The sequence below is a fragment of the Neoarius graeffei genome, chromosome 23 (genome assembly GCF_027579695.1).
Source record: "Neoarius graeffei isolate fNeoGra1 chromosome 23, fNeoGra1.pri, whole genome shotgun sequence".
In the NCBI taxonomy this organism is placed as follows: domain Eukaryota; kingdom Metazoa; phylum Chordata; class Actinopteri; order Siluriformes; family Ariidae; genus Neoarius; species Neoarius graeffei.
This window is the reverse complement of record NC_083591.1, coordinates 48,056,557-48,081,658: the sequence shown is the minus strand read 5'-3', so window position 1 is coordinate 48,081,658 and position 25,102 is coordinate 48,056,557. Positions and strand designations below refer to the sequence as shown.

The window sequence follows — 25,102 nt, the reverse complement described above, 5'->3', positions numbered from 1 at the left end:
CAAAACTTAAAAATGTCTCTATAAATACTACCATACTATCAAAATATACTCCACAAAGAAATTCACTCAAATGCAAAATTTTAGTACGACCAAAATACACTCACTAGTAATTTTTCACTTAAAACCTCAAAACTCGATCAAAATTAATCACTTTCCAGATAATTCACTTAAAACTTTCAAACAAATTCAAAATAGCAACAAGACACTAGGCGGCACGGTGGTGTAGTGGTTAGCGCTGTCGCCTCACAGCAAGAAGGTCCGGGTTTGAGCCCCGTCGCCGGCGAGGGCCTTTCTGTGCGGAGTTTGCATGTTATCCGCATGGGGGTGCTCCGGTTTCCCCTAAAGACATGCAGGTAAGGTTAACTGGTGACTCTAAGGCTACATCCACACGGCAATGCGATTTTTTTTTTTAAATATCGCGTCCACATGGGCAACGGATCAGTAAAATATCAGGTACATATGGCAACGCAACGCTTGCTGAAAACGATGCAATACACATGCCACACCTCTACGTGCACTGTAAGACGGTCCCATCGGAGACACCAGAACAATAGAAGTAGACGCATGCACATAAACCCCTTCTTCTGTAGCATCAGCCTTCTTCTGTAGCATTAGCCTTTTTGAGGAATGTATGGTCGGACTTAAACCAACATCTGAAGAGGTGAAATCGCTCCTTTTTTTTTTCCTATTTTTGCTGGCGGGATTGTTTTTGTTTTTGGAAAGCGCATGGGCGGTGCGCGGTTTGGTACTGCTTCCGCAGTGTTTGGACTAAAGACTCTGCCCTAAGAGCTATTCTCTCTCTCTCTCTCTCTCACTTTGCACCATTACACAATAAATATTCACAGTGAAAATATTTTGTAAGCGCGTTTCATGAACCAAGTTATAGGATTTGTTGACAACTCGCATCGAGTTCGTTACACTTCTACCCGGCGTGAAGCACTCACAGTCATGTGGTTGTGACGTCATCGTAAACAAATCCGTTCTACTCATCCAGACGACTTTGCAACGGGGCCGTTGCCAGATTTTTTCACTCCGGAACCCGTTCTCAAAAGATTTCGTTTTGGGGCACCCAAAACGCCGGTGCCGTGTGGACGCCAGGCCGAAACGATAAACAATTTTATCAGATTCACCTGAATCCGTTGCCGTGTGGACAGGGCCTAAATTGACCGTAGGTGTGAATGTGAGTGTGAATGGTTGTCTGTGTCTATGGTGGGGTTTACATTAGACCGTATCAGCGGATCATCAGATTAACGTTTTTAAAACGATTAACATGCACACAGCAACACCAATACACGATTCGCCTGCACACAGCAACGCCAATACACAGATATGTTCGGCTCCGCAGGCATCCTGCGCTCCAAATCACTCCGCCCTGAACAGCGAGTGCCCTCTGGAGGGTGCGCACTCCGGCCCTGCGCAGCTCACAGAGCGCGCGAGTGAAGCGCACGAGCAGTGATTCGGGACTGAGCCGCTGTGTGTGAGATCCCAGCGCATATCACTTACCACTTGCAAGTGGAAGGATGGCAAGCCTAAAGACAATCATAACTACACAATGGGCAGTATTTGCATCAGTATTTGCAGTATTTTCATACTTTTATACTCTTTAATGAAAGGTGATACAAGGCGGAAGTCCGCGCCGTTTTTCAGCAGTCGCGTCACATGACCAACGCCAGCGAATCAGGAAGGTGGATGTCACAGTGACGTTGTCCAATGACGACGCCAGCTAGAGCTCAGCACAGCGTATCCGCGTATCTCAATGTTTACACAGCACCGGACCAGACACGATCTGGATTGAATACGTGGACCCTGGCGGATTCCCGTTTCCCGGCGTTTCCAGGCGTTTTAATGTAAACGGACAGTGCATCCGCGAAGAAAACGAGACAGATACGGTCTAATGTAAACTTGGCCTATGTGTCGGCCCTGTGATGACCTGGCGACTTGTCCAGGGTGTACCCCGCCTTTCGCCCGTAGTCAGCTGGGATAGGCTCCAGCTTGCCTGCGACCCTGTAGAAGGATAAAGCGGCTAGAGATAATGAGAATGGGATGAACAAGACACTACCACACTATTCAAATACACTCATCAAACAAATTCGATAGTTATCAGATAAAACTTTTCCAACTGAAATAAATTTGCGAGACCCGGATGTAAACATACAGACTTCTAAACCTGTGCGGTCAGTGAATCGCTTGCAAAATGTGTTGGTCTGGCTGGTCGAACATTTGCTTATGCAGGGAAATTCATTCTCGCATGCAACCTGGTATTTGCATTCATAATTTTGCCGTTTGGTATTGGGTTTAGTAGCCATGATGAATGACTGCTTGTAAAAAAACGTCGGACAGCCTGGGTGAATCCTACGTTACGGAAGCGACTGTCGTTCTGTTCGTTGATTGGTTAAAAATCAGTTGACGTCAGCAGTGTTTCTCATACGATTCTGATTGGACGTAATCGGGAGTATTTTTAACCTGGCGGTAGGGATTTCCCCAAACCGGGAGATTATCCAGTTTTTAACAAATACGATCGGGAGGCGGAGGCTAAAATCGGGAGGGTTGGCAAGTATGTAATCCTGAGAAAATTCAGCACTCAGCGGCTGCTGTCCAAGTGGCTTTGTATATCCACCAGCATGGCGGGCACAAGTCATCTACATCAGGGTGTAAATGTTTACCTTTCTCTGTGCTGAGGCCAAAGCGTGACTCCTTACAGAAAATGCCCACGTCGATCATCCCTTTCTTCATATCTATCTCACAAACAAACACACGAATAATTAGTTAATGAGTAGTAATTAAGTACGAGCAGTTCTTACACTAAAGTCTGCCTAATATTCAGAGAAAACGTCCACAGCATATAAATGACTAACACTGTAGACTATAAAATTTGAATTACAACCTGTGAAGAATCTTGCTTCACCCCCTGGATAGCCTTTTGGTGGTGGAACTTTGTTTTCAATGTATCCCATGATGGATTTTGTGATCTTATCCAAAGCTTTTGTGCCATACTACGTGGAGGAACAAAAAAAAACAAACAAAAAAAGAAACAAACAAAAAAAAATAGTTATGCATAATTATTCCGGTGAATTTTAACAATCTTAAAGACCAAGCTGTTCCATTTGTGCTTATGCCAAAAGCTGAATTCGATTTACAGTCACAGTATTTGGAGACTAGAGATGCACATCAACTCATTTAACTGACTGCACACACACACACACACACACACACACACACACACACTGACTAGGGATGGCGAAAACTAAAAAAAATCTTGACCGACCACCGAGCCTCATTAGCCAGTTAAAGTCGGTTAAACTATGAGTTAACAGGGATGCAAACGGCGCGCCTTTTAGCGGATGCCGCCTTTTTCACGGCTGAATCGTGCAGATCCGATTTTTTTTTTGGGGGGGGGGGGCGTTGGAGTGTCTGAATAATTTCATCAGAGTAAATTCTGTATTAAAATTACTAAATAAGCAAATGCCGTTACAGTCCATGAAACATAGGAAGTATGAGAAGAAAACAGTAAATCAGAAAGCTGCGCCCCTCCTAGAACTGCCACCTTATTGTGGTGGAGGGGTTTGTGTGCTTGAATGATCCTAGGAGCTATGTTGTCGGGGGCATTATGCCCCTGTCAGGGTTTCCCAAGGCAGACAGGTCCTAGGTGACAGGCCAGACTAAGAGCAGTTCACCAAAACCCCTATGGAGAAAAATCTGAGGACCGTGACGTCGCCCGGGATGACGCAGCCGGGGCCCCACCCTGGAGCCAGGCCCGGGGTTGGGGCTCGTATGCGAGCGCTTGGTGGCCGGGCCTTTGCCCATGGGGCTCGGCCGGGCTCAGCCCGAAGAAGTGATGTGGGCCCGACCTCCTGTGGGTTCACCACCCACAGAGGTAGCAGTAGGGGACTGGTGCAATGTGGATTGGGTGGCAGTCGAAGGCAGGGGCCTCGACGACCTGATCCCCGGACACAGCGGCTGGCTGTTGGGACATGGAATGTCACTTCGCTGGGGGGGAAAGAGCCTGAGCTTGTGCAGGAGGTTGAGAGGTACCGGCTAGAGATAGTCGGGCTCACCTCCACGCACAGCTTGGGCTCTGGAACCCAGCTCCTCGAGAGGGGCTGGACTCTCCACTTCTCTGGAGTTGCCCGTGGTGAGCGGCGGCGGGCTGGTGTGGGCTTGCTTATAGCTCCCCAGCTCAGCCGCCATGTGTCGGAGTTTACCCCAGTGAACGAGAGGGTCGCCTCTCTGCGCCTTCGGATTGGGGAGAGGGCTCTTGCTGTTGTTTGTGCCTACGACCCAAATAGCAGTATGGAGTATCCGGCCTTCTTGGAGTCCCTGGGAGAGGTACTGAGGAGTGCTCAGACTGGGGACTCCATTGTGCTACTGGGGGACTTCAATGCTCACGTGGGCAATGACAGTGACACCTGGAGGGGCGTGGTTGGGAGGAACGGCCTCCCTGATCTGAACCCGAGTGGTGTTTTGTTATTGGACTTCTGTGCTAGTCATGGTTTGTCCATAACGAACACCATGTTCGAGCATGGGGTGTCCATAAGTGCACGTGGCACCAGGACACCTTAGGTCGGAGGTCGATGATAGACTTTGCAGTCATTTCATCTGATCTCCGGCCCTATGTCTTGGACACTCGGGTGAAGAGAGGGGCTGAGCTGTCAACTGATCACCACCTGGTGGTGAGTTGGATCCGCTGGCGGAGGAGGAAGCTGGACAGACCTGGCAGGCCCAAACGTATGGTGAGGGTCTGCTGGGAACATCTGGCCGAGCACTCTGTTGGGGAGGTCTTTAACTCCCACCTCCGGGAGAGCTTTTCCCAGCTTCCGAGGGAGGCGGGGGACATTGAGTCTGAGTGGACCATGTTCTCTACCTCCATTGTGGATGCAGCTGTTCGGAGCTGTGGCCACAAGGTCTCCGGTGCCTGTCGTGGCGGCAATCCCCGAACCCGGTGGTGGACACCAGAAGTAAGGGATGCCGTCAAGCTGAAGAAGGAGTCCTATCGGGCCATGTTATCCAGGACTCCCGAGGCAGCTGACGGGTATCGGCAGGCCAGGCGTGCTGCAGCTCGGGCAGTTGCGGAGGCAAAAACTCGGAACTGGGAGGAGTTCGGGGAGGCCATGGAGAAGGACTATCGGTCGGCCTCGAAGAAATTCTGGCAAACCGTCCGGCGCCTCAGGAGGGGGAAGCAGTACTCTGCCAACACTGTTTACAGTGCGGGTGGGGAGCTGTTGACCTCGACTGGGGACATTGTCGGGCGGTGGAAGGAATACTTTGAGGATCTCCTCAATCCCACCGTCATGTCTTCCACTGAGGAGACTGAGGCTGATGACTCAGAGGTGGACTCGTCCATTACCCAAGTCAAAGTCACTGAGGTGGTTTGCAAGCTCCTCGGTGGCAATGCACCGGGGGTGGATGAGATCCGCCCTGAGTATCTCAAGTCTCTGGATGTTGTGGGGCTGTCTTGGTTGACACGTCTCTGCAACATCGCGTGGCGGTCAGGGACAGTGCCTCTGGAGTGGCAGACTGGGGTGGTGGTCCCTCTTTTTAAGAAAGGGGACCGGATAGTGTGCTCCAATTATAGGGGAATCACACTTCTCAGCCTCCCAGGGAAGGTTTACTCCAGGGTACTGGAGAGGAGAATTCGACCAATAGTCGAACCTCGGATCCAGGAGGAACAATGCGGTTTTCGTCCTGGTCGCGGAACACTGGACCAGCTCTATACCCTTCATAGGGTGCTCGAGGGTTCATGGGAGTTTGCCCAACCAGTCCACATGTGCTTTGTGGATCTGGAGAAGGCATTCGACCGTGTCCCCCGTAGTATTCTGTGGGGGGTGCTTCGGGAGTATGGGGTTCGGGGCTCTTTGCTAAGGGCTGTCCGGTCCCTGTACGAACGGAGCAGGAGTCTGGTTCGCATTGCCGGCAGTAAGTCAGACCTGTTCCCAGTGCATGTTGGACTCCGGCAGGGCTGCCCTTTGTCACCGGTTCTGTTCATAATTTTTATGGACAGAATTTCTAGGTGCAGCCAGGGGCCAGAAGGAATCCTGTTTGGGAACCACAGGATTTCATCTCTGCTTTTTGCGGATGATGTTGTCCTGTTGGCTTCTTCAAACCAGGACCTTCAGCATGCACTGGGGCGGTTTGCAGTCGAGTGTGAAGCGGCTGGGATGAGAATCAGCACCTCCAAGTCCGAGGCCATGGTTCTCGACCGGAAAAGGGTGGCTTGCCCTCTCCAGGTTGGTGGAGAAGTTCTGCCTCAAGTGGAGGAGTTTAAGTATCTCGGGATCTTGTTCACGAGTGAGGGAAGGATGGAGCGTGAGATCGACAGGCGGATCGGTGCAGCCTCCGCAGTGATGCGGTCGCTTTACCGGTCCGTCGTGGTGAAGAAGGAGCTGAGCCAAAAGGCGAAGCTCTCAATTTACCGGTCGATCTACGTTCCGACTCTCACCTATGGTCATGAGCTTTGGGTAATGACCGAAAGGACAAGATCGCGGATACAAGCGGCCGAAATGAGTTTCCTTCGCAGGGTGGCTGGGCGCTCCCTTAGAGATAGGGTAAGAAGCACAGTCACTCGGGAGGAGCTCGGAGTAGAGCCGCTGCTGCTCCACATCAAGAGGAATCAGCTGAGGTGGCTCGGGCATCTTTTTCGGATGCCTCCTGGACGCCTCCCTGGGGAGGTGTTCCAGGCATGTCCCCCCGGGAGGAGGCCCCGGGGAAGACCCAGGACACGCTGGAGGGACTATGTCTCTCGGCTGGCCTGGGAACGCCTCGGTGTTCTTCCCGAGGAGCTGGCCGAGGTGTCTGGGGAAAGGGAAGTTTGGGCTTCCCTGCTTAGGCTGCTGCCTCCGCGACCCGGTCCCGGATAAAGCGGAAGAAGACGAGACGAGACGAGACAGAAAGCTGCGCACATTTGCGCAGCTTCCGCGAAAACGTGCGCAGCTTTCTGATTTACTGTTTTCTTCTCATACTTGTACTTCCTATGTTTCATGGACTGTAACGGCATTTGCTTATTTAGTAATTTTAATACAGAATTTACTCTGATGAAATTATTCAGACACTCCAACGCCCCCCCTAAAAAAAAAAATCAGATCTGCACGATTCAGCCGTGAAAAAGTCGGCATCTGTGCCTTTAGTTTGTGTGGAGAGATATGATCTGCAGTAACATGCATTGTTGGCTACAGACCAAAACATACTTTCAGAATGCACTGGCCAAGGCAGGACTAAACTCGATGTGCCTTCTAATAATAATTAAAAAAAAAAAAACAGAATAGTAATTTGTAAGCTAAAAAGCCTGTGTCTACACTTTTCTTTCGCTGAGCGGCAGCGGGAGGGCGGGACATGACTGAATGGGTGTTTCTGATTTGTCAGCTGTCGTCCTTACACCGCATGGCATGCCCCAAGCGTTTACAACACAGAATTCCAGGTTCTCCGCTCCAAAATCGGCGGCTTCAAAACGATTGATTTTTTTTTTTTTAACCGACCACCAAAAAAAAAAGATTAACCGGTTGACGTTGATTCGGTCAACCACCGGTCAAACGGTCATCAGTTAACATCCCTAACACTGACTTATATCTAGGATATTAAATTAACTAAAATGTATCTAGATGAGATTTAGAAGACAGATTTTTATATTATCCTTCAGCGCTAATATGAATGCTATTTGGAGAACATGCTAAACTACGGAAGCCGCGAGAGGCCCTTCATATAATCTTTTTTTATTCACCTTGTTATCCCGAGATAACGACATAATTAATTCAGGATCTCGAGAAAACAACACAACTAATTCGAGATCTCGAGAAAACAAAACCGTTATTTCATGATCTCAGCTGGCTCACTGTATCTCCGTCGGTAGAGACGAAGCCGGGCCAGTCTTCTGCGGAGGTGCCGTGGACTAATTTTGAAATTATCCCTTATTAAAAGACTTAATGCAATCTCTCCCTGTGTCAACCCCTGATCAAAATATTGCCTTATTAGGTGATCGATTATTCCAGACATTCTAATGACCAAAGTTGCGTCTATACAGAATGAGAAATAGCCCCGAAGTCGCATATCACAAGTCTCTTGGCGCACCGGAATGAACCATTTCTCAGCTGTTTACTCGAGATCATGAAATAATTGTTTTGTTTTCTCGAGATCTCGAATTAGTTGTGTTGTTTTCTTGAGATCCTGAATTAATTATGTCGTTATCTCGGGATAACAAGGTGAATAAAAAAAGATTATATGAAGGGCCTCTCTCGGCTTCCGTACTAAACAGCGCACACTGTAAAACAGACAATGCTATATCCCGCTTATACTTTTAATGTTTGTTAAATATTTCAGAAGCATTTTTCTCATTTATGCTCCTACTTTGTTTTCAAAGTTGTATTTGCTCAGATCTCTGGACTCAGTGGCTCGTCGATCACCATGCGTCAGTGCCCCCTGATGGGAGGAAAGAAGAAGGAGGGAAGAAGAGAGAGATTGATGAACTCTTCTTGCAGATAGATATATTATACACTGATTGTGCATGCGTATGAATACGTCACAGGGGACAGATATGATTGGTGTGTGATTACCAAACTCTCCAGGCGCTTGGCCACGATGGAAGCAAAGCGCCGCTCTCCTGCTAACTCCGAGATCAGGAAGATGTACTCTGGAGCGTTTACCTGGTTAGAGCGATGAGTGCGACCTGTTGAAGCACACACACTCGCACATTACTGAACAGCACACACCGTTTTATTCAATCTTGTGCACACTCAGTGAGAACTAATGTCTTAACACCATGGGAGCCTTTTCTCCACACACCGAATTGCTGGATGGCACGGTCAGCGCTCCACGGCAGCTCCAGCGTCATATGCACCCTTCTCCTTTTATTCTGCACACGTTTATCCGCCTGGAGAGAAATCCCTGAACTTGCAGCCTCTGAGATGATCGCCACCAGCTTTGTGTGTGTCAGAGAGAGACAAAAAGAAAGACACACACGTTCACACTTGCGGTTTTAAGTCTAAATTTTATGATGGAATCCTACAGGAAGGGGCTGCAAGGCACTAATACCCCTTTTCCACCAAATCAGTTCCAGGGCTGGTTCGGGGCCGGTGCTGGTGCTGGTTCACAACTCGTTCAACTTGCGAGCCAGCTGAGAACCAGTTTGCTTTTCCATCGCTCGCGGTGCTAAGGGAAGCCACGTCATTACATCGCTGTATACGTCAGTTACGTCGCTACGTTTGCATAAACCTTGGCGCGAATATCGAAGCAAAAACACGGAAGAAGCAGCAGCAACAACAACAACAACAATAATAATAATGGATGACTTCGCGTTTGTACAGCTGCTGCTTCTCGTCGCTTAAAAATGGCGATCTTTCGCGGTCTTGCTATTGTTGTTGGTCTTAAAAGGATAGTTCGGGATTTTTGACATGAATCTGTATGGCATCCCCATCGATAGTGTCGTGCAAACACACTGACTTACCCCTGACAGCATCCTGTGAGTCCAGTTCTTGTCCAGTTTTGGTCCAGACGAAAGTAGTCCGGCAAGTTTGTTGGGGTCACGAAAGTAAAACGTTTTTCGTCTCAAAACAGTACGTGTTCAAAAGAGTGATATATTTGCATCACAAAACCGTTGTCAAATAAAAAGTCAGACCTCGAAATCGCTTGGCACTATTTTCTCTCCCTTCTTATCACTGCGCGCTGCCGCCAGGTGACAGCCACGGCTGTTTCATTCATTGTTTACTAGTGATGGGAATTTCGGCTCTTTTGGCTCTTCTTACTATAAGGAGCCGGCTCTTTCGGAAGATTTTTTATAATTATTTCTCATGACTTGTACATTCACATCGAGTACACATCTCATCATCTCTAGCTGCTTTATCCTTCTACAGGGTCGCAGGCAAGCTGGAGCCTATCCCAGCTGACTACGGGCGAAAGGCGGGGTACACCCTGGACAAGTCACCAGGTCATCACAGGGCTGACACATAGACACAGACAACCATTCACACTCACACCTACGCTCAATTTAGAGTCACCAGTTAACCTAACCTGCATGTCTTTGGACTGTGGGGGAAACCGGAGCACCCGGAGGAAACCCACGCGGACAACATGCAAACTCCACACAGAAAGGCCCTCGCCGGCCCCGGGGCTTGAACCCAGGACCTTCTTGCTGTGAGGCAACAGCGCTAACCACTACACCACCGTGCCGCCCTCAAGTACACATATCAATGCAAATTAACACGAAGGGATTTACTAGACCAATTTATATCTGGAACTATTTTCAGCCACAGCACAGGCAAAGCACCGCTGCAGGCGCAAAGACACCGCGCAGCGCCTGAAAACGGGTCTTTGCGCCTGCAGCGGTGCTTTGCCTGTGCTGTGGCTGAAAATAGTTCCAGATATAAATTGGTCTAGTAAATCCCTTCGTGTTAATTTGCATTGATATGTGTACTCGATGTGAATGTACAAGTCATGAGGAATAATTATAAAAAATCTTCCGAAAGAGCCGGCTCCTTATAGTAAGAAGAGCCAAAAGAGCCGAAATTCCCATCACTAGTAAACAATGAATGAAACAGCCGTGGCTGTCACCTGGCGGCAGCGCGCAGTGATAAGAAGGGAGAGAAAATAGTGCCAAGCGATTTCGAGGTCTGACTTTTTATTTGACAACGGTTTTGTGATGCAAATATATCACTCTTTTGAACACATACTGTTTTGAGACGAAAAACGTTTTACTTTCGTGACCCCAACAAACTTGCCGGACTACTTTCGTCTGGACCAAAACTGGACAAGAACTGGACTCACAGGATGCTGTCGGGGGTAAGTCAGTGTGTTTGCACGACACTATCGATGGGGATGCCATACAGATTCATGTCAAAAATCCCGAACTATCCCTTTAACAACTCCGCCCCCCCGCTGACGTAAGCGGTTCTTTCCTCTGGCCCAGCAGAGAGTTGGTGCTAGCCTGGAACCGTTTTTTTCTGGCCCCAGAGCCAGTTCTTTGTCAGTGGAAACAGAAAACCCGGTTCCGAACTAAGCACTGGCCCCGAACCAGCCCTGGAACTGCTTTGGTGGAAAAGGGGCATAAGAGGCACTGGCATGAGCTGGATCTTTACTTTTTCACCATCCATGAAGCGTTCCTTCTCTTTGATGTTGACATGGTCGATGGTGAATCCTTGTTCAGCACGCGATTCATACTCTACGCTGCCATCCGGATTCCGCACCACTCGGCCCTTACGACCCGTCATCTACACGCACACACACACAAGTACAATGTAAGTAGGCGTTCACACAGACTTCAGAAAATGATTAGTTTGTTCTGCAGTCACGCAAACCCTCACCTCGGACACTTTCTCTGGCCCTCCAAATTGATCAATCAGCTCATCCAGTGTATTAAGAGGAAGCTCCTTTCCCAGCTCTGCTATCTTAGCCAGCAATCCCTGCTTCAACTCCTCCAGTTTTGCTGAGGGCACAAGAAAAAACGTGTTACTCCACACCCACACACACTCAGAACAGTTTCAGCTCAAACGAAATAGAAATAGCTGAATCTTTCCCATGTGATTTTGCGGTCTAAACTTAAATCTAACCTCAGATTTAATAAGTACACCAGACACTGAAAAACAGGCTGCTTTAAAGTGCATATTCTGGACCAATTTTGTGGTTTTTTTTTTTATATGAAAGTATGTCCCTTTACACACTCATCCAGAAGGGTAATTTTGCACAAGGCCACCTGTCTACAGCAGAAAAAAATAAAATACAGGGATGAGAGTGGGTCCTGATGAAAAAAAAGCAGAAAATCCGTAATAAAGGGGGTGTGGGGGGACACCCCCGGGAATTTTTTTTCAAAATAAGACCTTACACACCCTATTTCCTGCAATCTGAGCTGTAGTTAATTAAAACACCTGACGCCTATTTTAATACTTATTGAAATAAAAACACTATTATATAGAACAATATGTATCAAAATCAATACATGTATTGCATTAATTCAAAATAATATCTACAGTTTATGGGGACTGGTTATTACTCATTGTCAACATCGCTTGTTTTTCTAAAAAAATGTCCATTACAATTCATAGTTATTTACAGTTCCATTAATAATTCAAATTTTCATATATTCAACATATTCATCTCATCTCATTATCTCTAGCCGCTTTATCCTGTTCTATAGGGTCGCAGGCGAGCTGGAGCCTATCCCAGCTGACTACGGGCGAAAGGCGGGGTACACCCTGGACAAGTCGCCAGGTCATCACAGGGCTGACACATAGACACAGACAACCATTCACACTCACATTCACACCTACGGTCAATTTAGAGTCACCAGTTAACCTAACCTGCATGTCTTTGGACTGTGGGGGAAACCTATGGAATCAATTTTGTGCCAAAATGTTCATACAATACTTTTGAAAAACGACAAATCAAAATACAAAAAAACAAAAAAAAGTCAATTTTTTTAGACTGGCAAACAAATTATTCGTGTAATCGTGCAAAATATCAGTCTATTACTCTTCAGAAACCTTTTATTTTTGTTCCGCGTCTTTCTCAGTTTTGTTTGACGTAATTTATTTTGGTTGCGATTCCAGCTTTCTCGTTTGCGCTCCCTGACTTTTTGCTTGCAGTTTTGGCACAAACTTCCCGTGTGGGTGGGCTGTCCAGGAACGCATTCCCATTGGCTAACTTGTGTTTGACTGACAGCTCCGCTCAGCCATTCCCTACTCGGATTCTGGCGGACTGTTTGACGAGTGACCGATCCATTGACGGTAAACAAGGATGGAGTGGACTTCAGTGGCGACTATGATACTGAATTAATTCAACAAAGTGTAAATTCAGTATCATAGTCGCCACTGAAGTCCACTCGATCCTTGTTTACCGTCAATGGATCGGTCACTCGTCAAACAGTCCGCCAGAATCCGGGTCTCTCAAAAAAAGTTACAACAACATGGCTTTGATGTTCCTTTGAACGGAGGTTGCAGTCACTACCCCGCAGAACGCCTGAGCCAAAACCCTTGCCCTCTTCCTTCTCAACCTCCTCCTTAACATCAGGCTATTGTGCATGTTCTGGCTCCGTCGCAACAACAACTGCATCATCGCCAGGTACTCCATGCTGGCTACTGTCATACACAGGAAACTTTAGGTTACTTCCGTAAACACTGGTCATGCTCACTGCGTGTGACGTCATCGTATCCTGCAATGCGCATGCGGAACACTTTTAGGTCGCTTTTCGTTCATACTGAGGATCACATACAAGTCGCATATATTTGTTAATGTGAACGACCTCACAAAAAAATCGGATTTCACAAAAAAATCGGATTTCACAAAAAAATCAGAACTGAGCATTAAGCCTTGCAGTGTGAACGTAGTGTAAAACCGAAAACGTAACTGATTAACACATTAATTAAGAAATAAAGCAAGTTTAAAAATGACTTCAGATCTCCTTTAATACACACATTCCCACACCCAGTAAGACTGACATGCCTATAAATCTATTAATTTTACACAATCCATGCTTTAAACTCTCTGTCAGATGTGAGTAGTTTATGCCCAAAATTATTTGGGGCTTTTTACATTTAAAATATAAAAACAACAACAACAGCAACAAAAATCTCATGCTGATACTGTGCTGTAACACTTACTGCAAAATCTTGAACAGTTTTGTTTTTTTAAACAAAGTGAAAGTACCATTTCTCAGCAGCTACTAAACCTCAACCTACCAGTAGGTCCATTGATGTGGTTAACAAAGATGACGTCATCATTGTCTTGCAGTGACTCAGGGGAAGAGTTTGAGTCGCTATCCATGTCCTCAGAGTCCGTATCTGAGCCGTCGCTGATCTTAATAACGCCGCCTATCTCTACACAGTGTTTTGGAAACTTGGGTGGCCGACCTCTTGGTTTTCCTATGAGATCTAAAATAGATATATTCCCTTTAACCTTTTCATACATGTCGAGACATAATAAACAGACTGAGGCTGAATACTCAGTATTATAAGGCTTTAATATTCATTCAGGAAAACAGACGAGTATTTGGTCATGGGACAGAGTTACTTACGTTTTCTTTTATTTCCAGCGGTCTTTTCTCGCTTCGGTTTCTCTAACGGAAAGTGCTTCTGAACCATCGACTGGAACACGCCCCTGGAGACACACAACGCAAACATTCTCAGCGTTATTCACTTACAGTCATCTTCCATACCATGGTTTGGACCTGTGTACACAATCTCATCACTTACAATCCACTCGACACTGAGGCTGTGGTATTATTATCAGTCTGTCTGCGTGATCTACTGGATAGTCTATAGAATATTCAGTAGGGCTGTAACGATACACCCAACTCACGATTCGATTCGTATCGCGATTTTTGACCCACGATTCGATACGCCCACGATTTTTTTTTAAATGTTTTTTTAAAGTAGTAAATTTGACTTATTAACATTTACTTACTTACATTAACTATTTAATAACAAATAATTCAGACCACTGCAGAGAATGAGTAATATGTATGCAAAAATGAACAAATGTATATCCAAAGATTGTTTTATTTCTCAAAATAATACTGTTGAGCCGGAAGCTCTGTTTTTTTCGGTTCTGAAAAAGTCATTTTTCCAAATCGTGTAAATCCGTTAAGATTTTTTTTGGGGGGTGGCTCTCTCACTGTCTCACTCTCATAGGGCCAATGATTTTCTGTGATCGCGGAAAACAGATGGAAATTACGGAATTTTTATGGTGAAACATTGCTCGCATGTCAAAATGTAACTGCCGCAGAAGGCTTCCGCCCAAGCAGACATGCCTTCAGTGTTGCCAGATATTGCTAACGTTTTCCACCCCAAAATATGTTCAAAACCAGCCAAAAAGCACCTAAACCTGCCCAATCTGGCAACACTGCATGCCTTTCCGGTCAAGTGATTGTGATTGGCTTGTGGCACACCTAGCCAGCCAATGAGCTGCTTGTTTACAGATTCGCTCCCCGCGTCGCAACCAGAATGGCGACTGCTTAAAAGAAATGAATGCTCTGCCAGTGGCGAGTGTGGACGTTGCATGACTCGCAGAAGATTGTCGCAGGTCGGCGAAAAAACGACTTACTAATAGATATAAAAAAATAAAAGTAATTTAAGTAAGTTTAAAATGTAATTTAAATAAAAAGTAAAGTATTCATAAATTGAAGTTTGGAAGCGCCTCCGTTTTTGGGCTGAGGAGAAGTTTGAAAGGGTGTACCGCGATTCTGCCTTCTTGTATCGCGATACGGATCGTGGCTCTGCGTATCGCGATTTCGATTTCGATACGCATATCGTTACAGCCCTAATATTCAGACTATAAAAGGTGATATTACAATATTATATTGAGTTTTACAAAAAAGAGCATAGAGAAAGAACTTAATATGAGCAATACTCTCTGAGACGTGCACTGTGATGTCCTCACAATATTGATATATTGCCTTTTATTCTATCCACATTCGCTGGATATGAGCAATCGCGTGTTCTGATTGGCTACTCTACTACTAGGCTATCAGCTTATACAGGGCTACCGCATGACGTCACCGCGCCGCGAGATTTTGTTAGGCGCCATATTGGAAGACCAAGTACATGCACTCACAATATAAAACAAAGTACGAGCGAGAGTAAAGTGACACGATGGCTGATAATTCTGGTTATGTGAGTACATTACCAGCTGCAGAAAGGGCACGGTATGTGGAGAAACTGGCTGTGATTGATGGGTTTGACCCATATGATAAGACTCGGGGCAAGGGAGAATGGAAACATAAGGAGGACCTGACACCAATTCTGCCATCTGTTTGCTACCCAGACATTGTAAACTATTTGTTGTTTACACCCAGTGCCTACACTGCTGATGACTTGAAAGCTACAAAGGGCTACAGGCTTACAATTATGTTGTTAGTGGCTTGGTTCGTGATATTACAGCTGTTGTTAAGAATAACCTACACATAGTTATGGCCAAGGTAATCTTGTTGATATCTTTTAATAATATATCTTTTCAGTTGAAAAATTAATACTTTTTGTTACTATTAAGGTATCCATAATTTAGGTTAATTTATCCAAATTATACATATGTATTTATGATATATGCCTACACAACAACTATGCTTTATTTATATAATAGGAGGGAGAGCAAGCCCCAAACCATCCTAAATTATTATTATTATTAAATTGTAGAAGTCTGGGAGGCTTGCTCCTCATACAGTTATCAACTTGGGGCCAATTTAGCATGTTTTAAATCTGAATTTCTTGCGTTTGCTTACCTCAAAGTGTCCACAGATCATGCACAGACTTATCCATTATATCCACAGTTTTTTGCCAAGTCTCACACAGGTTTCTTTCAAGTCTACTGTTGGGCCAATAAATCATAAATAAAACAGCTCAGATTTGTTTGTTTAAGTCGTTTGCCACTCCACTTTATTCTCGTGGGTTCACATACCGCTGCCGTTATTTTCCCCTAATCACGAGTTTGTTGGTCTTCCAAAATGGCGCAGGGTCTGTTTACTTCCGGTTTCGGGTGACGTCAGTGAAATCCCTCTATATACCGTGAGTAAAGAAGAACAAAATGGCGGAGCGTGTTGCTGAACCAACCGAGGACGAAATAAAAACTAATCGAAAACAAAAGACAAAAGAACAAAGCAACAAAATATGAAATAAAAGTATTTCATGGTAAGAACGCATTTTTTTTTTTTTAATTTTCAAGAATTATTATAGCATTTTTCACAAATTGCTACTGCCATTTTGCCGGTGTCAGACATTTTGTATAAAGTTTTTATTTATCGAATTTGCAACAAACAAAAATAAAAATGCTCTGTTTCTCAAAATCTAGTGAATGTGGATAGAATAAAAAACAGTTATTCCACTCTGTGGGTGGTAGAAAAGGGCAACTGGACTTGCTTGAAGATTCTTGAAAACGTTTCACCTCTCGTCCAAAGGCTTCCTCAGTTCTGTCTGACTAATATCTCCCTATTAGTCAGACAGAACTGAGGAAGCCTTTTGGACGAGCGGTGAAACGTTTTCAAGAATCTTCAAGCAAGTCCAGTTGCCCTTTTCTACCACCCACAGTTTACTATGACCTGGATGATTGAGAATCTTCACAGACAAGTTATTCCACTCAATCTCGTCGTACATGGCTTGTAGCCAAATTGGCGCTATGTGCCTCGTCGGCTATCTAGAACTACAGGAATAATTTCAAAATCCACATTTTATTTGTCACAATCATCATTGTTTAAACTTTATCATTCATTCGTCTACTCTTATTCATATTATGGCAATATAGTACGGGGATCTACTTACTGGACATACTGGTCCTTTATTTTATAGATATAATTTGCTCAATTTGAAAAACATTCACTTTTTACAAGTAGGACTAGTCATGTACCGTACTCTATTCATTTTAATACTATACCAGAAATATTTAAAAGTATTTTTTGTAAAAATTTTAAAATTCATCAATATGCTACTAGATACTCAAGCGATTACAGAGTTAAGCTTTGCAGAATGAATATCTACAAATTTACTCTTGCCGCTAATGGGCCTAAATTATGGAATTCCCCTCCCGAAGGAACTTAAATCTGAGTCAACCATCATTAGATTTAAAAAAAAAACTTGAAGCAATATTGACTCAGTTTAGCAAAACCTTCGGATGTTTGTATTTAAAGTGTCAAATGTTATTGAAATTGTTGTTTTACTGCTTACAGTTTCATTAACAATTGTTACTCAGTTAATTGAGGATTACTTATTTTTGGCATCTTTCCTTAAGCCAGTATCTCACTGGGCTGCGACGGCTTGCGACAAATTGCGAACGTCATTCGTGAGAGAGTTTCAAAAGTGTCTTGAAACATTCGCGGGGCTTCTCAATTTCCTCGCATGAGTCGCAAAGTGTCGCTCCTTCATCGCTGAAATTTTTAACATGTTCAAAAAATTCGTGCGACAAAATTTCTCTCAAATTAGCTGCAAATGCGTCACTGGTGTCGCAAAGCTGTTGCAAACCCTTCTCAAGTCAGTCTCCGTGAGACAGGAAGTGCGAGTGTATCTCACTGGGCTGCGACAGCCTGCGACTAGTTGGAGACACAACAATTGCAGTAAAATATGCGAATATCAATTCAGTATGATTCCAAGTGAAAATTCGCATATTTTATCGCAATTGTTGTGGCTCCAACTAGTCGCAGGCTGTCGCAGCCCATTGAGAGACTACCCTTATATTTCTTCTACTGTCGCAACTAATCTTATGTCTTGAATATAATTTGAGACAGTACAAAAGCAGAAGCCTATGGCTTCTTTTTGAATACTGTCTCACCATTAGAGATGAATTACATTTAATTTTAATTAAAATTACCGATTCATTGATTAAAAAAAAAAAAAAAAATATATATATATATATATATATATATATATATATGAGTGATTCCACGCTTATGGGTACTGAAATGGGGACATGAACTTATTCACCTAAAACCATTTCTTTTTTTACCATCAGGTCACAAAACATGTAATCTTTAATGAATGGTATGTTAAAAGATAACTTTAATTTTCTGAGATGTAATAAAAACATATTTATATGCCAAAGTCAAGCCTATGAGTTCCAAAATGATGTCTGTTACTTCTGTTACGATTGTCCATCTCGCGTCTGTTACAAATTAATTACAATCTAGCTATATACCATGTTAATCTTATTGAAAGAATGTGTATGTTTACTCTACTACACATGTTTATTAATTATATTTGCTAAAACATCACCTTCCTATGTTTCAAAAAGTAATTCTACATTGTTAAAATTGAGAATATATATGTCCACAACACTTCTGTTACGTTCTGACTTTGGCATATAAATATGTTTTATTACATCTCAGAAAATTAAAGTTATCTTTTAACATATCATTCATTAAAGATGTTCACATGTTTTGTGACCTGATGGTAAAAAAAAGAAATGGTTTTAGGTGAATTTTTAAAAATAAAGTTCATGTCCCCATTTCAGTACCCATAAGCGTGGAATCACTCATATATGTGTATGTATGTATGTTATTTACCAGCTGGGAGGTCCGTATGATGAAATACTGTGACCGAGGTCTTGAAAGTACTGAGCGAGGCCCTCTGGGCCGAGGTCAGTATTTAAGGCCGAGGTGACGGTATTTCACCATACGGACCGACCTTAAGCTGGTAAATAATATATTTATTTTTTTCTTTACCAAATTCGAACAGAAAACGAGGGCGCCCAAAAGGAAAAACCAAGCCAAGCCGCCATTTTGAATCCTCATTCACGGCTGTAATGCAAATGGCTTCCTCCTCGGTATACAAGTGCACTTCCATGGCAGGAAAAAAAACTACATTTTGCTGCCTATGTAGTCCCCTATTTATACAAAATTGAGTCATTCAGGATTCAGCCATGTTTTTGCTCGGCGTTAGAAACAGTTAGAGGTTTTTAGCTTTTTCCTGAAATGTTTTCTTTTATTTCTTCTTCCTCAGGGTAGTAAAACTCGCTTTCGCTGTGAACACTGTCGTTATCGCTATCCATGATGTAAAATTAATGCTATTCTCCTGAGAAATGCTGGCAAACATTTATAAGATTTTTGATAATCTTATAAATAAATCTTATATTAAAAAAAAAGATAAATGTTGACAAAAATGCTACTAATGGCCCTTTTCCACTACCCTTTTTCAGCTCACTTCAGCTCGCTTCAGCTCACTTTAGCCCGACACGGCTCGCGTTTCGACTACCTCAGAGCAGCACGACTCAGCTTGCTTCAGCCCTGCTTAGCACCCAAAACTCGCACGGTTTTGGAGTGGGGCTGAAGCGAGCCAAACCGAGCCGAGTGGGGCTAGGGGCGTGAGCAGACACTCCCCTGTGCACTGATTGGTGAGGAGGAGTGTCCTCACATGCCCACACACGCCCCGCGAGCACGCTGGGATCTGTAAACACCGTAAACCCGGAAGAAGAAGAATTACGAATTACGAGAATTTCTGAAGCCTTATGCGCCTCGCCTCATCTATACGCTCTTGCCAGTATCAGTTGGCGTTGTCGGTGACAACAAGCCACAGCACCAAGACCAGCAACACTAACGACTCCATGTCCTCCATGTTTATTGTTTACTATCCGGGTCGTGAGACTACCGCTTAAAAGGTCACTGATGTCACTGTTGCGCCGCCTAACGACATCACGTGACGTCCACCCACTTTCGCTAACTCCACCCAATGTGTCCACCCACTTCCAGCCAGCACGGTTCAGCGTGGTTGTAGTCGAAATGCAACTCCAACAGCCCCGCTCAGCTCGACTCAGCACGGCACGGCTCAGCCCAACTCAGCCGCGTTGGTAGTGGAAAAGCGGCATATGTTTGTTGTTGTGAACGAGCGAGTCGCCAGAGGTCCATAACCGGGGTCCGTATCGTAGGACACGGACCCGCTCGCCAGCCAATCAGAGCGCAGGATTGATGGAAACCGGACCGCGAAAAAAATAAATATTAATATCAGCTCATGTACGACTCCATTTTGTGGAATAACTGTTAAACAGTCAATGGATCAAAGCGTGGCGATGTTAACGGGCTGTTGATTTTTTTGCACAGTGACTTAGCACTTAATCCCAACACACACAATAACGAAGGCAAATTCATGTTTAGAATAACGCGTCACTCAATATCATTAGAGTCCAAGATCTTTTAGAAAATTAAATATTACATCTCACAAGTTTACCAGCTCTCCTCACTCTTCATGTTCACATCACTGTACAAATAAAATAGTTTACTAGCATGAAACTGATCCTGATAGCACTGATGTAACCTAACGCTACGTTCACACTGCAAGGCTTAATGCTCAATTCCGATTTTTTTGTGAAATCCGATTTTTTTGTGAGGTCGTTCACATTAACAAATATATGCGACTTGTATGTGATCCTCAGTATGAACGAAAAGCGACCTAAAAGTGTTCCGCATGCGCATTGCAGGATATGACGACGTCACACGCAGTGAGCATGGCCAGTGTTTACGGAAGTAAAACCGCCCGGTTGCGGTATGACCCATCCAATCTAGCTTGAATAGCTGCATCCCCCCAAATGGAAATCAGCTCCCTAACCTCTGCGTCCTTCCATTGAGAAGATTCAGAACCTTCACAGCCCGAAGCGTCCCTCGCATTGATGTCATGCGCAGGGGCGCAGATACGTTTTTTGAACTGGGGGGGACACAAAGCTGCCAGCAAACCAACCCCAACCCCGATATACCTGTCAAACTTGTTGTTAGTAACCATAGCAACCAAGCTCGAGCTCGCAACCTGTGCAGTCTGCGCAGCTCAACCAACCGAATATCAGTCTTTGTTTTGTTTTATGTGAGTTGTTGCAACTATGTATACACTGCCGTGCACCTCAATAAACCGAATGGTAATTAGTCTTTTGATTTTTCCGTGAGGTTTGCCTTATGCAAAGAAAGACAGCATAGACGTTTTTTCCTCCCTATAAGTAGGGGGGACCGAACGAGGTGAATTTAAATATGACTCGTCCCACCCTCTATCTGCGCCCGTGATTATGCGCCATGTTGTTGTAACTTTTTTGAGAGACCCGCCGCCTACTTCAGCGCAGAATAGTGACGTTTGTGGCTTGTTGATGACGTGTAAGTCGGATGAATGCGACCTGGCGGTTCAGACTGAAGTCGCATATGAAAAGAGCGGATAGGAATCGGAATTAGCACCACATATCCAAACGGCCTGGGTCGGATTTGAAAAAATCGGATCTGTGTCGTTCATATTGTCAATAAAAGATCGGATACAGGTCACATATGGGCGAAAAGATCGGATTTGAGTCACTTCAGCCTGCAGTGTGAACGTAGCCTAAATGTTTAAAAGTTCTAATTGAGGTTTATCTTGTACTCTTTTCCTAAGCAGCAGACACTTTAGTTCATATTTCAATGGTCTCGCCATTTGGTGCTCATGCCGCCTGCTAACTATCATGTAGCAGAACAAAGCAGTGAAACAGCAGGGTGACACACACTCATTTTGATTATATGGAGTGCACCATGCTTATCAAATGGCATTTTTTCTTTGGCAGCTGTTCTGCTAAAGCATGGTAATGACCAGTTTAGCGGCTCTGTACAATGCGCTCGTGTTGAAAAGTGCCACTGAGACGACTTCAAGGCAAATTTTAAACCACCCCTGATTTCCACACCAGTTATCCCTTGAGCAAAAACAGCTTATTTGTTCAGCTGATATTTCCTTTTGGATTATCCCAACTTCTGTCCCCGAGTCACAGGAAGAGAAAAACAGCAGGACAGGAGCTCCTGAAGCGGTCAGTCGGACTACCCAAAGCCAATACGGCTAGTAGCCTATTTAAAGGAGAACTGAAGGCAAAATTTTTTTTTATCATCAAAATTCTATTTCTCATTTTATTAAATATCGGAATGCATTTTTGATCGCTATTTTGTCACTGCAAGAGCAAGTTATGAGGGTTTGAAACATGCTGTCAGTCCACATGTCAAAGCAATGGCTGTAAACGAGATTCGTTAAGACCTGTGCGAGACATCGTAGGACGGAAGTAAAACGTACAGCGGAAATCAAAGCGACCAACATCCGCCAACGTTCTCAAAAGACGCGCGCGCCCTCTTTCGAATGCTGACGTAATCGAGCCGGAAGTTTTGTTTGCTTTGATAGCAATCAGGAAAGTTTGAAAAAAGTAGGCAGTAATCGTCATTTAAACTCGTTTTTGTGCAATATTTCGTTTGGAAAACAGTTTTCAAAATGGTGGCACTGACACCTGGCTGACACTTCACGTTTCGAAGTCTCGTGAAGATCGCACGGATAAGTGACGCCTACCATGGACCAAACGAACTACATTCGACATGGCTAAAAAACGAACAGGCCGATAAGTATAATATTAATTGCGATTAGTTGCCAATACGAGTCACGATATAAGGTTACTAAAACCGAAAACGTAATTGAAGAACACGTTAATTAAGAAAGAAAGCAAGTTCAAAAATGATTTCAGTTCCCCTTTAATGTCAGCATATGCACCAACATCTGTTTCATTGTTACTCAGTTCACTAAATTTTACACTGACTATTGTTTTAATATCGCCTTTTGAAATGACTGAACTAGATACTGGCGTATGACTACAACCCCAAGATGAGTCATTTTCTAATTGTTATTTTAAAAAATGACAGAGTCTGCTGTAGGAAAAGCATTTAACACTTAATGCTTTAGAACATCCACAAACGATCGCTTCCGTTATAACTGCTATAAACAGATTTTCCGTCACCAGCCTCTCGGTTACCTTCTCTTGAAGTTAATAAGACGGAAAAAAGCAGCTTCTCGTGCTACTGAGAAACCACAAAGCCCTCCACCCTGAAGACTTTCCTGTATCTGAAAACTTTACCTCTGACTGATACAAAGCGTTGACACTGGAGAGTCCATCCAACATGTTAAAGAAACATTTCCTTAGAAAACCTGAACACACAAGGTCACTATACGTATATGTTAATTATCTGGTTGCATGCTATGGTGGCTTGATAAATGACTTGTTTGTTTATTTGTCTCTAACTGTGTTTGGATGTATTTGAAAGCTCCCGTAATTTTTATACATGTGATAGAATGCACTAATGTTTCCTGAATTTGATGAATTGTAATTTCAGTACTGAGAATAATAACCGTGTTTATCATTTTCACTGTTCCCACCTCCCGTCAGACCTGAGATTCAAATCTCCTGCTCTTGAGGTTGGGCTATGAGTAATATATATATGTTATTTACCAGCTGGGAGGTCCGTATGGTGAAATACCGTGACCGAGGTCTTGAAAGTACTGAGCGAGGCCCTCTGGGCCGAGGTCAGTATTTAAGCATTTAAGTATTTAAGCTGGTAAATAATATATTTACTTTTTTCTTTACCAAATTCTAACAGAAAACGAGAGCGCCCGAAAGGGAAAACCGAGCCGAGCCGCCACTTTGAATCCTCATTCGCGGCTGTAATGCAAATTGCTTCCTCCTCGGTATACAAGTGCACTTCCCAGCGTTCCTACACATTTTCAAATTTAAAATTCCAGACTTTTTCCATACTCAAATTCTCAGGTTTGGAGACTTCAGCGAACAAACAACTACTCATATATTTAAAAGAATTACTTGAAAATCGAACAGGTACTCACATTATGACATACCACCAAAATGCATACCATATTTCGCTTGGCCTAAAATTTGTATCAGTGCCCTGTTTTTGTCATAAATACATATACACATTACACAAAATACAGGATGCCACTCTGACGCACACGTATCTGATGCACACTTCAAGACATTAAAACACAGGTGTGTGAAGATGTCAAGCACATACAGGATGTCCCGAAAAAAAATGTATACACGCTTTTAATCACTGTAAAGTACTGTATGTGTTTATTAAAATCCATGTGATTTTCAAAGAGTAATAGAATTTACAGATATTTTATTATTTAGTCACCGCCTGTTCTCAAACTGACATCCATTCTGGTCCAGTCACTGCTGACGATGCAAATCACATTCAATTCTCTTGGTATTTTTGGACATTCACTTTCAGTGACTGTTGCAGGTCTCATAGCGTAGACTATAAACATCAGTTAGAGGCAGTGATAAAACAAAGTGATGTCTGTAAATTCTACTACACCTTGAAAATGAAATGAATTTGAATAAACACCTACTTCACAATGATTCAAAGTGTGTATACATTTTTTCGGGACACCCTGTATGTTGTGCGCACACAAGTTTACTGAAGCTTCTAATTTGAAAACAGTCATTATGGCATTTTTTGTATTTACTATCGTGTTTTATGAAGGCCCTGTGTTAGTTCCACTGTAGATCACATTTTGTCCACATACCAAGAGATGGCAGACGTGGCCACCCTAACCAGTATGTAATGGCTGCAGTGCCCTTGAGCAAGGCATTTAACCCCACATTGCTCCAGGTTGTAACCATGTTGTACCCTGTAATAACTAAGTGGCTTTGGATAAAAGCGACAACTAAATGTAATGTAATTATAATAATAATGTAATAACAGCATTGCTCAGTTTATATGTATGTTTGCGTACACAGCCTTCATATTTTTGTTGGCAGTTTTTTTTGTCTTGGGTCGCTTGTTTTCAGGGTCCATGTGCCTTATTTTTCTAGCAAATTCTGGCAACACTGCCAAATAAGCCATAAGCATTTTTACACCGACTGGAGCTATGATGCGTGTTCACGCGTG

General features: G+C 43.9%; 1 protein-coding gene across 2 annotated transcripts in view; it reads right to left on the bottom strand.

Moving 5' to 3' along the window:
* The window catches only part of sbno2a (strawberry notch homolog 2a), a 128,981-nt gene that overhangs the window by 33,168 nt on the left and 70,711 nt on the right, over nt 1-25,102 (bottom strand). For both annotated transcript variants that reach the window (XM_060906298.1, XM_060906299.1), the window contains 9 exons: nt 13,988-14,070; nt 13,653-13,844; nt 11,283-11,404; nt 11,058-11,189; nt 8,770-8,905; nt 8,541-8,653; nt 8,335-8,406; nt 2,885-2,993; nt 2,664-2,735 (listed from right to left, as the gene is read on the bottom strand). In XM_060906298.1, coding sequence (XP_060762281.1) covers nt 2,664-2,735; nt 2,885-2,993; nt 8,335-8,406; nt 8,541-8,653; nt 8,770-8,905; nt 11,058-11,189; nt 11,283-11,404; nt 13,653-13,844; nt 13,988-14,070 — 1,031 coding nt within the window. The remainder of the gene's footprint in view (nt 1-2,663; nt 2,736-2,884; nt 2,994-8,334; nt 8,407-8,540; nt 8,654-8,769; nt 8,906-11,057; nt 11,190-11,282; nt 11,405-13,652; nt 13,845-13,987; nt 14,071-25,102) is intronic.